Below are 15,253 nucleotides of genomic sequence, written 5' to 3'. Positions count from 1 at the left end.
TATTTACATGTGCAAGTGTATATAAAATCCACTACAACTCAACACCATTCATATAAACATGCGTATGCGCCACATATCACCCCAGCTGCTATACTGGATTCATCCAAATATGGCAGGGGATATTTCCATGAAGGAGTGTGCTTTTTGACTTTTGAATCAAACTATTCTCTTTCAATTTATTCAACGGTTAGTCATTTACCAAATATCTGCCTCGTATGAAAACACAGAGAATCCAGCAGTGGTAATATTTTGGCTGCCATGGAAATGTAACTACACTGCTTGAATTGTAAGGTTGAAAACTTACTTATTTTTAAAAATATTATATAGTTATATAATTGATTTGCACTCTTTAACCAATTATTTGGGTAATTTCTTATCAACTTGGATCTCCCCATCAAGGACATGCGCATCACAGATCATGTTTCCCTGAAATATGTTGCTGTAAATGAGAAAATCCAGCCATTTATAAATGCTGAGTGGACATACAGTAACAGGTAAAAGGGAAACAGTGCTCGGGAAGGGAAACGAAAACTGACTGCTGTGAAGTCAACAACATGATAAGTCGTAGCTATTATCACTGGCTGCCCTGCCTGGTCTGGATAGAAATGTTTTTATGAGGGACAGTGCATTTTGTGTAAGCGTGTGTGTGTGTGTGTGTGTGTGTGTGTGTGTGTGTGTGTGTGTGTGTGTGTGTGTGTGTGTGTGTGTGTGCGTGCGTGCATTTTCTTCACAGATGTGTAGATGGCTTTGTTGTCACAGAAACACACAATCTGCAATCTTTCTGGTATACGTCATTATAGGATTAACGGTTTGTGATTATTTTGTAGACTAACAAGTCGGACAGCATTTGTCCACTGCTATAGGGCCCTGCCAAAGAGGCATCATCACAAAAAACAGTGTTTGGAAGGAGGAAAATTAATTTGATAAATGGGGGCTGAAACAGATTAATTTAAGTGGCATTGATAGGACATTATTTGCATTTGAGAAAGGAGATGATGTTTCGCTTGAAGCTGATTTAGGGAAAATATATTGACATGAGGCCATGTGAATTTGTGCCCATAAGTGTGTGTGTAAATGTGGAGATGTGAAAGTGGTGGTGGTGTTGGTAGTTGTGGTTGGTAGCATAGCTATTCATTAATAGGTCTGTAGCCTGCTGACACAATGAGAAATGATAGGACAAAAGCAATCGGGTTCCAAATCCAGACTGTGTGCATCATAGTTTTCTTGTGATGTGGTAGTTAGCCTTTGGACCTGATGGTTTTTTAAGATTATTTCTGGAAGACGAATATAAAAAAAAACTAAAACAAGAAACACAGTGAACCTGAGCATCTGCTAAAGCTTTTTGATTGAAAACATTTAACATTTCACTTTGATGTAAATAACTAGCAATGACAGACTCTTGACGACTGCACTAAATATTCCTGTCTTTCTATATTATGCTCATTTTTATGGTGTATTTTGTCAGTGTAATAATCAATTCTGGGCTCACATACATAAAGCCAAGATCACACTACTCGATTTAAAAAATGGTCAGATCAGTGTACACACGATACAACTTGCTATTTTGTAATTGCTAGGCTTGAAGTTGTTGTGGTTTCCACGCCACATGACTGACCGGTGACAGGGGGTCAGACACTTCAAGAACTTCTACCAAGCGGAACCTCCGATGAGTATGTCTGGTCTCCAAACGACGTGTTATCATTAAACTCACGCAGGAAGGGACATGACAAGGGCAGTGACAGAATAACATGCGTGAGACAGGCTTTTCTTTCCCAAGCAATCCGCTCAACTTTCCTTGTGGTCATGATTGTTGGCATTGGCACATGTGTTAACAAAATAGCCTGTTTCCACACTTTAATATTTATACCCTGCTTCCTCTAGGTGCAACAACAACTTTGGTCTGTGTGGTCTATTACAGCCGACCCCTCCCACAGGCTTCTTCTCAACCCGTGTCTTACGCTCGAGGGGTTTTTCTTGGGGAGTTCTAAAAACTGTCAACGAGTAAAAATGCACTCATTAATTACAAACTTCAATTTATCAGTTCATTGAAAGTGTAATGTCACCGCACTGTTTATTTAAAACATTTCTAAATGATAAATAGTGCAAATACTTTATGACGAGGGAGGCAAGCCTAGAAGAGCCACAGAGTTGGATTCAGAAGGAAGAGTTTAAAGGTGGAGAAATCAAGAAGTTGCTATCAAAGTCTGAGGAGCAGGGTCCTAAAGCCATGTCACAAAGGACCTTTTCAGACTAATGTTTTTGTCACTAAGGTGTTCATGTAAAAAAAAGTCTTTCCAAAATGAGTTCCCTATGAGAGGTTCGAGGATTAAGATCAAAGAAAAAAACTGAGGATTCATCACCCAATTCAAAAAAAGCCCCAAGATGACTCAAGATGGACACATCACATCCAGGCAATGTTAGGATGCAATAATACAGAGAGACAGTAATTATTGTACGTCATCCAGCACACAGCCCATCTCAACAGTAAAAATGCAATCTGGAGATCTTGTAGTGGTCTACTCTATTAATGACCATGCGTATCTGCCCTAGGTACCTGAATAATCGTTGATGTGCTCTCGGGGTAATATAATTATCCTGGTGTTAAACGGGTGTCTGCCCAACTGGGCTAATCAGAGGTTCCTTCCACAGACCTCCAGTGAGCAGTGCACCCACCCGTAACCCTCTCCCAATTTACAACTACAGCCCGTTTATGATACTGACGCTAACAAAGGCTGATATTCAATTAAACAACCTAATCAAGACACAGACTGGCCAGAGATGGAGGACTACAAGATATACTGTACTGCAAAACAATCTATTTTAACAAGTCTCTAGGTTCCATAAGATAGCCTTAGGACATTGTTTTCATTACACAAGCCAAATAGTAAGTGTGAAACTATGAAATGAGGGCGACTGTTCCAACTAGTTCCTAGATGATGTTGCATAATTTAATGAAACTGTTTGCACTGTTTGTCATTTTAATTTGGCAAAGGTTCATGTCAGCTAAAATTCCATGATTTAACAACTTCATTTAATGTCAAATAACACTTTATTTGGTTGAATGTTGGAATAAACAGCAAATTGCAGTGCCGGATTTCAGAGCTAATGTGGTGTACCATTAGTGGTCTTTTCATCCTTCTTTTGTATCTATTGTTCACATTTATTCATCCAAGAATGCTTTTGCTATTATTTTGATAATTGGTCCAATTGCCTATGATTACCTAACAGCAAAGAAAGTGTAAAGCTAGAGACAATCCTGCTATCCCCCTGATACCGCTCTCTTTCATGCAGGTGCTCTGAAAAACAAGAAACCAAGACAAACCAGACGCATGGATAAGAACCCTCAAACGTTTCTAGTTCGCCAAAACCATATACTGGGTTTATTGGAAAAGGTCTCTCTTATGTGTTCACACTCCGAGTGACACAGCAGCAAAACAGCCTGCTTGTTCATTGAAGTAGTTGTCGTTAAAAAATGGCTAACAGCATTCTTAAGATGGAGCTGAACAGGATGAAACAAAAAAGGTTTCTGCAGCCCCTGAATTAGGGTAATATTGGAAAGTAATAATAAATAATATAGCGTTAAACCCACTGAGAATCGCATTTTATTTATTTTTTGTATCCACTTCCACATATTTACTTTTGAGAGCTTCCATTATATTTCTCCTGCTGACCATTGGAAGGTGAGGTGTTTTGCTCAAAGGCACATTCACAGTAGCTGTTACAGGACGGGAGACGGTTTGATAAACAGATGTGTTCAACTGAAACTGTCCATCAAAACCATCTGCATTGTAAATAGTCACAAGTTAAAAAACATCTCAAGAAACCCAATCAACAGGTGACACAGAGTATGGTTTAGTACTTTACCTCACTCTCAGCAGGATGACGACGATGACGATGTAGATGTAGATGAAGATGATGATGATGATGATGATGATGATGAGTAGGATGAAAAATGAGCATCGTGGTGGCGATGACAACAACAATGATGTTGGCTACGATTTAGTTGAAGCACTGATCACTGCGGGAGGAGTAGAAAGGAATTGAATAGAATTACATTTGTGGCATTATAAATGGTAAAAACATGATTAAGGGTCCAAACTATTCAAAGTCTATTTTGTTCTCTGCATATTGGCTTACATAGGTGCTAAATTCAATTGTCATCTCAGGTTTATTACACAGTTGGCATGGCAACTAAAGGGCTGAGAAGAAGTTTTCATGCACACACACACACACACACACACACACACACAGACACATACACTCACAGACATATATACACACAGAGGTAGATAAAAACAACCCATTTGGAAGGTTATTTTTGCAAGTGAAACGTAGGAGGAACTCATCTAAGCGAGAACAAAGCTTAATGTGAAAACCAACACCGAAATTCAAAACAGCGTGTCTGTCCATGTGCGTTATTGTGAATGTATAAAGAGCAACACTGTCTCTTGCTGTACAGTTTAGCTCGACAGTCTATTTGGGTATTTAACACCATTCAATAGGCTCTCTATGTCTCTGATACAAAGACTGCTGCTCCACCATTTTTCTGAGGCATGGCAAAAGGTTTTCACAGAGGTTCCTTGGTTCAAAATTAACTGGACAAATGAATGTCTTTGAAAAGGAGTTTGTAAAACAAAGTAGACTCAAACAAGAGTTTGGTTTACCAGTCAATAAATGTTACATGTTGTTGAGTGATAATGTCAAGCCCTGGCTACAACTCTATATACAAGTATACAATATGGAGCACACTTCTGCAGCAGAAGCAGGCCATCGCCACCAAATTAATGACCTCACCCGCAATATAAAAGCCATTAATGCCCATTTATGAAAGAAACAAACTAGAAACTAAACTGATTCCATAAGAAGAAATGTCTAAATCTGTCTATCTCGGTTCAGCTAACATAGGGATTCATCTATTAATATTATTAGTCATTTGCTTAATTTCTAAAGAAATTAAATAAATTACAAAATCAGCAAGTAACACCTGCCGGTGTTTCAGTTGGGCAATATTTGGAGCCAAATCAGTCACCTTCATCTGGAGATGTGTGCAGAATAACAAATAAATGTGGGGGAAATGCAACCGGCACTGCAGTAAAAAGACCAGGTTGAAGTTCTTTTTGAAGTTTCATAATCACCAGCTGAAAGCACATTTTATGCACAGAACTTGGTTGAAATTTATAGTGCATATTTACCAGCTGGGCTCTTCTCATTTTAATGTTAATAGCTCTGTGTTTATAATCATCAATGGATCTCATAAGAGGGTAACTTTAGAGAAGAGCGTGGAGCCACAGCTTTGCCTCTCCATCTGCCCTCACAAACATCCAGTAGCTGAAATCCACAGTTTGAATGTAGCTGCTTGGCTTTAAAACATGGAAAACATTTTTATCATATCATATTAATAATTACATGGGGAATGTATGGAAATATACCATTGCTCTATGTAATACAGTATAATGTTATAGCCCCACCGACCTGCCGATGAGTAGGAACTCTCCTACCAGCCCCTGGCGTCTCATAGCCATGAGGATGTTGCGGACAGTCATGCCTTCACAGAAACATGCCACCACCCTGGCTTTAGGCAGGTGGCCCCTCAGTCTCTCCAGCAGCCGATCAAAGCTCTGCTCTCCAGCATTGCTCCAGATTTTACCTGAGAAAAACAAGACAAACATGGTCTGTGACAGATGTTTGGATCTCTGTTGCTTTGTGCGTTGTGAAGTGCAGAGTTTCTTTTGGGGTTTCTTTCTCACAGTTTCTCTATTTTATTGTGCTCAAGTGTCAACCACCTGACACCCACAGTGTGAAAACGGATCTCCAAGGTAATAGAATAACAGGCCAATCTTTTTTTGTGAAATGCACTGCATGTCTTCTTGTTTAGTAGATGTCTGTGCACAAACATATAATGCAGTCTCTGACTTGACGACAAATGTATGTCCTGTATGGAATTAATATTGCTTAGTTAACAGTGGTGTTCTTGACCTGAGTATCTTACCAGAGTGGGCGATACAGATGCCCTCCTTTGCTGCCATGTCCTTGAAAGCTTCCATCCCACTTTCACCATAATTGCCTGGAAAACCATAAAAAAGGGGAAGGGTGGGGAATATTTAATTAATTCAGTTTTGTTTTAGAATGACTCAGAAACCTGTTTGAATGTTGAGGAACATAGGTGGATGTGTGTAAAGATAGATAGATGGCTAGAGAGACCAACAGATAACGGGGCAACCTGGAGCCAATGAGCATTAATGATCCTATTAAAAGGAACAAATGAACATGGATGCATGTGTAGATGGATAGAGACATATATAATTGCATGCTTATAGAGAGGAAGATTTAAATAATGACAATAAAACAATTTATTTAATTATGGTTTTGGCTGACTTGTGCAAACCGACTTGTGCTATCATAAATGGTCTAATTCTCCCTAATAGGCAATATTGCCCAAAAACATGCCCACTGCAGTAACTTGCCTGATACTGCTCGACTCATGAAAGCTCTAATGTATGTCAGAGAAAGCATCTCCACTGTGGCATCCGTTTTTTTGCCAGAGAAAGTGGGTGACCTGGAATTTATGCTAATGAATGGTTGTACACACTGGCAAAGAATATGATAGGATTCCCCTCTTTAATTTCTCTTCCTCTCCCTTTTATCCCTTCCCCTCCTGTGTCAATGTAAGAAAACGTCAAAATGATCTTTTCCTGTTTCTGTTTTCTCACTCAATCAGACTATTACATATTCTAATGTTTCCTCCTTTTTACAGAGTATTGTATATTATCGATGATAGAATGCAGTCTAATTGGGTATTATTGATCTGTGCTCTATTTAAATTGAAGAGTCTAAAAGATAGATGTAAAAAGAGAAAAAGTGATATAAATAGAGTGAGGGAAAGATAAGAGAAGTCATGGCAGGAAAGTATAGCACACCGAAAAAAGGGGAAAGAGAGGAAGAGGAAATGTACGCAGAAAGTATAAGAAATCCCACAATCCCTGACCACTACTACATCTCAGTGTGCGTGTGCGTGTGCGTGTAGTCAGGCCAATGTGTAAAGTCCTGTAATTAGTGTCTCAGTGAGAGGAATGGGAGACAGATGGTACAGACTGTGCTTCCCCTGCAACACATTGACTGACACGCACACACACACACATTCATACTGTTACCATCATCAAAATCGATAAAGCTTGTAACCTACTTCACTCTAGTCTCAAAAGGGATTTATGTGTGAGACAGCTCTCACTCTCTCACACACACACACACACACACAGACACACACACACACACACACACACACACACACACACACACAAACACTCTCGCTCGCTCAAATGCACACTCGGTAAGCCTATCATGTGTCTCTTTATCACTCCATTTCTGCCTCTCAATCTCTCAAACACACATGTACTCCATGCTACTTTATATTACCAGCACACTCGCACAAAAATACTCCCATCCCCACCAAATAAAAGACCCACCCACATCACCGTGGACAGAATAGGAGTCCGTCTGTCTGCTCTTCCTCACCACTGGACACCAAAGAAACCACATTTTTACAAACATTTGCAAACATTGAAATCCTAACTAAGGCATGCAGACTTATCGTCGCTTAATTTGAAGAATATTAACTCATATGTCGAGCATGTCACAAATCATGGACTGTGAATAAATACAGTATGCATGCAAAGCAGAGTCAAATGAACACATCATCTTACACTCTTACACACCTGCAACTCCTGCTTAATTCAATTCACCCTGACCACGTTCTCCCTTTTGCCTCAAATCATGCCCTTCATTCGTTAACTCTACAGCCATTACCTCCTGTGTAGCTCCATGGTTACCATCACATTTTGGAGCCAAACTCCTCACATACAGCATGTAGTGACTTGCTGTTTCATCCCCGCCGTCTGACAGAAACAACTGGGACATCCAGCATGGAGACTGCACATTCACAACGTCAATCTGTTTTCTTTATACCCCTTAACCCCTTTGTGCTTGTGTCCCTTTATACTCCTTGTTGGTTTCCTCTACAAAGCTGTGTCCATATAATCCCTCTATCTAAATCTATCATTTCAATGATAAACAAAAAAAGATCAAAAACAGCTTAGAGTAATGTTTTTCAGAAAAACATGAAAGATTAAAAAAGAAAATCCTTTCTCAGTGTGTGCTTCTCACATGTATGCCTCTCTACCCTCTTCTTCTTTGATCTCTCCTCCTCAACGTTGTTCATCATCTGATATATTGCAATAAATTACAACATGCAATCAAATGCAAAGCTGAAGAGTCTTCTGCTTGCCCTTCGTTGAGCTCCCTCTCCTCCTCCTCCTCTTGCTTCTTCTACCCCTGCTTTCTCATAGCCTGAATCAGGCAGTACATTTTAAGACACAGAGACAAGTGCTCCTGTATCTTTTCTCCCATTGTTTCCATCCCTGCACTCTCCTTCTCACCCTTCCTCCATCCTTCTCAATTACCACCCTCAACCACTTGTCACTCTTATCAGGTCTATTACATGCAATTACATGTTGCCCCCCTTTCCTCGCTCTCCCTTCTTTGTCAGTTTCTTCTTTTCAACACTCATTCACTCTGGTCACAGCTTCACCCAGAGAAAAACTACATGCACTATAAATGTAAACATGATGAAGTAAAGGATATCCTCCTGACAATCCCTGTCCTTTTCTTGTCCTCTCCCAGGTGTCCTCCACCCTCACCAATGCACTCACCACCGCATTCCACATCTGGAGTGCTACAACAATGTGCAGCTGAATGTCACAAACACAGTAATACCCTGGGGCAGATGCTCACTGACACTCACACTGTGTCAAACACAGAGTTAAACAAGATTACAGAATTATACGGCTAATAGAACACACACACAAACACAAATACATAACAGCATGCATCAGCACACATATCAACTCGAAAGCTCTGTACAATGTAATTGGGTTTGTATCAGTATCCGTCTACATTAATGAAGAATTATTAAGCAAATGTAAAGTTATTGACAGACATTCTATTCCTTGTTATGTTGCCACTTAATTTAAGGCTGCAGCTAACAGTTATTTCCCTTATTGATTTATCTGTCAATTATTTTCTTGATTAATCAGTTTAAGCGGTTGATCTAAAAACATTCTAGAAAGAGCATGAAATGCCCATCATAATTTATTAAAGCCCAAGTGATTGTCTTCAATTGACTTCTCAGCCACCTACTGTCTATCACAGTAGGTGGTGGTAACTACATATGGTTTCGTAAACTATTTCCCAGCAGACATATCCTCTGATGAATGCTTTTAACCGGTTTAACGTGGCAAAACCTCAGACAGTTTTCTCTCTTAATGACCTTACTAACATCTGTGCCAATATGAAATCTCTATTTAATACTCCCTCTGGACTGGCACACCATCTATCTATCTTAACAGAAGCCATTAAATGGATTCCCAGAACATGAATTCTCCTATCGCAGTCTGAGTCAATTTGAGTAGATGTAGTCCTGTGACCCAGACTCATTAGAACACAAAGTTCTTGTTATTTGCAGGCCCACCAGAAACTGGCCCATAGCCCACTTTGAATCTTCACCCATCAGACAACACTGTCAGAGCCAACAATAAATATGTGAGCATATTCGGTCATTCTCTTCTTCCCCATTCATTACACCTTTCTATGCACCGCCCGCCCAAACCCATCCCAGTTTAATCTTCCTCAATCCTGTGCATGCGATGACAGTTAAATAGGCACAGGACATGTCATGCTACGGAGACAGAGAGAAAGGGATGATGTGAAGAGAAGGAGAGAAAACAGAGCAGATGGAGATGAGTAAAAAACAAATAATAATACCCCAAAAAATAAATGAGAGAAAGTGAAAACGATAAAAGGGGAGCGAGAGTAAAGAGATGGATGGAGGGTTGGCATCTTAATTTATTGAGAGATTGATTAATTTCTGTCGGTGCGCACTTGAGGGACACATTAAATTTTATGTCAACAATTCCCCTTGAGCTGAATTGAAATTTAAACTGAACAGCGCGACAGAGGGAGGCAGAGAAAGAGCGACACAGTGAAGGACGATCATGATTCTCAGAGAGAGATACTAAACAAAGACTGAGACCCAATTGCTACCACGTGGGTGAATTATTATTAGTTTGTGTTATGATCAGAGTGACAACAGACCGTGATCAATAATGGCCATATGCAGTGATTGTAAACCTAGAGTCGAGTGCATATCCATACGAGCCGTATTGGGAGTGGATGGTGGTGGATTAAAGAAGACTGCTGACAAAGGACAACGTACAGCACCTCCCTTTCCCTTCACAGCGCCTAATGAAGCAGTTGAGCACCTTCAGCTACCGGCTGGTCTCCCCAAGGTGCTCTACAAAGACTTTATTCCAGAAACTATTAGACTTTACTGCTCTGTCTATTAAAAAGCACAGGCGTCAGTGGTTCTGCAATGAAAACTCATACATGTAGTATTTGTTGTTATGCCTGTTCATGTGTTTTATGCAATTTACTTTTCAATTCCCTTGATTCTATTTTAAAGTTTTTAAATCACATTCTATGTAACACAGTTCATCTGAGTTGCTACATGAACTGTGTAATGACTATCCGTCTTTTGTGTCTGATTTGTCTGACGATACCAAACGAATGGAACAGGAACTCTTCAGACGTGTATTACAAATACTATTTACCACGGAGAAAGCAACACTCACGGCATTGCCTTCTCCAATCATATTATTTCATTATGTCAATGTAATTACTGTCCTAATATTACATGCATAATTCAGTTTCTTGCATATTAGTCTCTATTGTCTCGTGCCTCCAGATGCAAAATGTTAATGTGGAGAATTGATGAGCCCCCCCACCCCCCACCCTCTTTCTCAATCTGTACGCTCTCTCTTATCTATTCCCAAGTACTTGGTCTTCTGTGGTTTTCTGCCGTTATTATCATTGCGTGCTTTCCTCATTCTCTCTTCATCCCTTGTCCCTCATTCCACCAATTTATCTTCTTCCTCTTTTCCTCAATAAACCCATTTTCTCTCTCTCTCGCTCGCTCTCTTCCCCTAGTCGAAAAGGGGGCAGTCAACCTTGAGGACCAGTTCCAAGGTCAAACACGCATGTCTGAGGAAATACAAAGGCTCAATACTTTCCTGACAAACACACACAATGGCACACAGACAACCAGTAGCACAACACAAATGCCTTTACACATAAAACGCTCCATGTCTTGCCGTTAACATTAATTAGCAGCAGACCAGCAAGCTCACAAACACACACACACACACGCACACACACACACACACATTCACAGATCTCATAGGAAAGTAAAAATAAATTTCACACACAAGACACATGTTATTTCTGACAACATATTGTGACTGTCACCTATTATTGACATAAACAAATGTAGACAGATCTGCAAAAGTGTCTCAACAGCTGCAAAGAAAACTATTTTCAATTAAGTTAAAGATGATACAATTCTTCAAGGTTTAATTAGTATCAATTAATGTTGTTACTAGGTTTTAGTCTGTTATATATCTCTCCTTGTATGTATATATACCTGCATACACTGTGTGTGTTTGTGTATAACACCAAGGTTGACAAATACTGGAATTAATTTGAGAATAATAACACTAGTAAATAGTCCTTGCTTACTTGGCTTAAACTGTAAATAATGGCTGTGGGTCAGTGGATAGCAGGTCTGTCTTTCATTCAGAGGATCGGCGGTTCGATCCCCGACTAGCCCTAGTCGATGTGTCCTTGAGCAAGACACTTAACCCTGAATTGCTCCCTGTAGCTGTGTCTACGGTGTATGAATGTAAGTCGCTTTGGAAAAAAACATCACCTAAATGAAATGTAATGTAAATAATTCCTACACACAAATATATCGATTCATAAATCCTATTGATTATTATTATTGGATTGCTGCTACGGAGTTTGTATATTTATGAACTCTGCATTACCAACACACAATAACAGTCATCTCTCTCTCTCTCTCACACACACACAAACACACATGTGCATACTCAGTTCCAGATGTAGTACACTCACATACATGCACACCGTTACCACACACACTTACCATTCATAGCTCAATTCAAATGCTGCTGTAATGCCCTCAGGCAATGCCAGAGGCCAGAGGCCAGGATCCAGAGTCCGGTGTCCGGTGTGTGTGTGTTTGTGTGTGTGTGTGTGTGTGTGTGTCACTCTCTTCAGGTTCAACAAGCCTTCTCTCAGTGGAGCCATGAACACACACATTGTTACGACATTGTTGTCACGGCTCGGCTGTGACTCGTCCCTTTCTCTCTTTTCCTTGTTTGTCCCCTGTTGCGCGTGTGTGTGTGTGTGTGTGTGTGTGTGTGTGTGTGTGTGTGTGTGTGTGTGGGTGTCTCGTGGGCGTGGCTTCCGGCAACTGCCAATCATCTCCACACCTGCACGTCATCTCCGGCACCTGTCTCCAATCACATCCTCCCTGTTAAAAACACCCTGGCTTCCCTCTCTTCAGTTGCCAGATTATTGCACCATTTCCAGTGGTACCTCGACTCTCGGCTTCACTAAGAAGCGTACTTTGCTTGTTACTTGTGATTTCCTGCTAACCCCTGTTCCCTGTGCTCAGGAATCCCGTACCTGCACTTCCGCTCAGCCGCCGCCGCTCACTCCACCTCACCACCCCATCTACGCTCTCCCGGTTCTATCCAATAAACTATTTACCTCCACCCAACCTTGCCTCCCAGTGTCTGCGCTTGGGTCCAGCACAACCGAACCCTCACAATTGTCCTCCAGTTCATGTAGCTGTCACACATTTCCCACAAATAAACAAACTGACACAACTCACAACCTCCTTCAGACTGAGTGAGTGAGTAAGTGAGTGAATAGGTATGTGTGTACAGTACCGGTACATCTCCGTTCCTATATCAAAAAGTCGATCACAATTATTTTTCTATGTCTACAGCACACAATCCGTCTCCAGGTATCCATGTTTCTCCCTCCTTCATTCGTCATTGAGGTATCATGCATAATTTGAGAGGATGCCTTCTACTTTGAGGTCAATGGCATCTGAACACGTTTACGTTTATGAAGTTGAAAACTTTTCTTTTTGTTGAAACAATGCTGCCCTGTTGCTCCGATAAATATGGATTCCTGGATTTCAATCTTGATCATTGGCTTTGCACTGAAACTACTCCTGTCTTTTTTTTTAAATAAAATGTTTCTGCTATCCACTTGGTCTACTGTTCCAACTATTTTCAGTCACTCTGGATAAGATCCAGGTAAATACAAGTAATGAGTCAAGAATGCAGTTTAACAAGTCAGAGAGAGTACGAGAGAACAAGAAAAAGGAAAAGACAATGTGTGTGCATGTCTACGCTTAGAAGAGGAGTTTAAAAGTCAGACACAGTGTGTGGGTGGTTTTACCTTCAGTGTGTATAGCAGACACGTAGCTCCAGTTGTATCTCTTGACAATGTCCACCATAGCTCTTGCCTGCTGGGCATCCGAAGGCACCACCCGCATAAAGTACTTATAAAGGCTCTGAAACAATTGAAATAAAATGGCAGAGTTATACAGGAGCATCTAGAATATTCAGTTAAGTACATGTTTAATTATATATTATTAAATTAAAGTGACATTAAAGAAGCAGCAATTCATTCTCCCTCCAGTTCTCCCTCTAAAATGTATAGGCCTATGTCTGTACAACTTCAATGGCCTAGATATTTGTTTCCAGGTACATGGTCTCACCTTATCGCTGAGGTCCATACTGGTGGCAGAGTAGGCAATCTGTGGTATGTTGAACAGTTGTAGAAGGTTCTGGACCTGGATGGCCACTGAGCTTGACCCCGGTCCAATTAAACCAACGATGGGTTTCTTCCCCCGCATTGGAGTAGCAGAGGGGTCTGCACACTTCATCGTCGCGCCGCCGCCGCCGCCTCCTCCTCCTCCTCCTCCTCCTCCTCCGCCTCGACCTCCTGCTCCTCCTCCACCTCGTCCTCCCCAGGAACCTCCTCCACCCCACTCCTCGGCCTCATCAGAGGAGACAAGCGAATCCCGTATGAACTCGATGCTCTGTTCCAGAGCCACAGCTGAGTGCCAGCAGGAGTCCCGGATCTCGCAGCCCAGGGAGATGTTGGGAAGGATGTGTGGGTCACTGTTGATGCGGTCCAGTGTGTACATCATGGCCTCCACCCTCTGGATGCCATACTGTTCTCGCACCGCGCCACACTTGCGTTCATGTACCTGTGCACATTTCAAGTGAAATTTAACTGGCAATGACAATGTTGTCTCAATGATGACATTCATTATTCAGACATATTGTAAGACACATTTTGTAACTTGGGCTTTAACACATGCCTGCTTCACTCCTAGGCTCATATTGGTTTTATATTCACGTTATTTTTTTCTATTTGCAACTAATAATAGTTAGATTTGAAAAGATTTCTGGGGAAACAAGTGGAGTTTGAAGGTTCATGGACTCGCACGGAGGTACCTGTTCTACACATTTATTTTGTTCTTAATAAACCGAGCAGCATTATAACGCTCTGTCCAATAGATTGCAAATTTGCCCAGAAATGTTTTCCAATAATTATTCTGAACACAATTTTATCCATTTTCTGTTTTAACTTCTATCACATTTTCAAAGTGCTTCAATCAAATCCCGGCAGGATGACACAAAAGCTATAGTCACAAAACCAGAATTGCTATAATTATGACATACAAACAACCATCATGAAGACATACACATGAAGACATACACAGACGCAAAAACACAAGATTACCTTGTCAGCAGGAGGCTGATGGTGGACGGAGAACAAGGCTCCAATGATGATGTCACCAGGTACGTGTGTTACAACTCGCCGTTCAGACTGGGCAGAGTCAGCTTGATAGGATCCCACCCAAATGGACAGAACTAGCAGCAGCCGAAGCATCATCTTGGTCCGTTGAGGTAACAAAGGAGAAGCAGATCTCAAATTTGTCATCGAGCCGTCACAGGAAACTACTTGTCCGAGGAACACTTTTCCTGGCCATGGCGAAAGCTTGTGGCACAGAGGAGTTTTTAAGAATGGATGACAACAATGTATTCCTTTTTTCTGACTTGTCGTTCCCTCCCTCGGATTTCAAGGTGGGACCATCACTGCAACAGCTGAGACAGGTGCAGCAGTGCAACCTGGGGAATTCAAAAGAGAATCTGGGCTCAGACTCATCGGCTGAAAGCACTTCAGGCTCCCCCAATTATAAGGAAGAGTTGGTCTCCACAGTAACAGGTGACAGACAGACATGTTCACATGAACC

General features: G+C 41.1%; 1 protein-coding gene across 1 annotated transcript in view; it reads right to left on the bottom strand.

The window, feature by feature from the left end:
- Positions 1–14,892, bottom strand: part of grm5b (glutamate receptor, metabotropic 5b) — a 49,442-nt gene extending 34,550 nt beyond the window's left edge. The window contains exons 1-6 of the mRNA XM_034548338.1: positions 14,740–14,892; positions 13,948–14,200; positions 13,706–13,893; positions 13,384–13,498; positions 5,990–6,064; positions 5,473–5,647 (exon numbers count right to left, since the gene is read on the bottom strand). Of these exons, the coding sequence (XP_034404229.1) occupies positions 5,473–5,647; positions 5,990–6,064; positions 13,384–13,498; positions 13,706–13,893; positions 13,948–14,200; positions 14,740–14,892 (959 nt within the window). The remainder of the gene's footprint in view (positions 1–5,472; positions 5,648–5,989; positions 6,065–13,383; positions 13,499–13,705; positions 13,894–13,947; positions 14,201–14,739) is intronic.
- Between the last annotated feature and the right edge of the window lie 361 nt (positions 14,893–15,253).

This window comes from Cyclopterus lumpus, chromosome 13 (genome assembly GCF_009769545.1).
Source record: "Cyclopterus lumpus isolate fCycLum1 chromosome 13, fCycLum1.pri, whole genome shotgun sequence".
NCBI classification, from domain to species: Eukaryota; Metazoa; Chordata; class Actinopteri; order Perciformes; family Cyclopteridae; genus Cyclopterus; species Cyclopterus lumpus.
The sequence above is the reverse complement of the archived record's forward strand: the minus strand, read 5'-3'. Positions and strand labels throughout refer to the sequence as shown.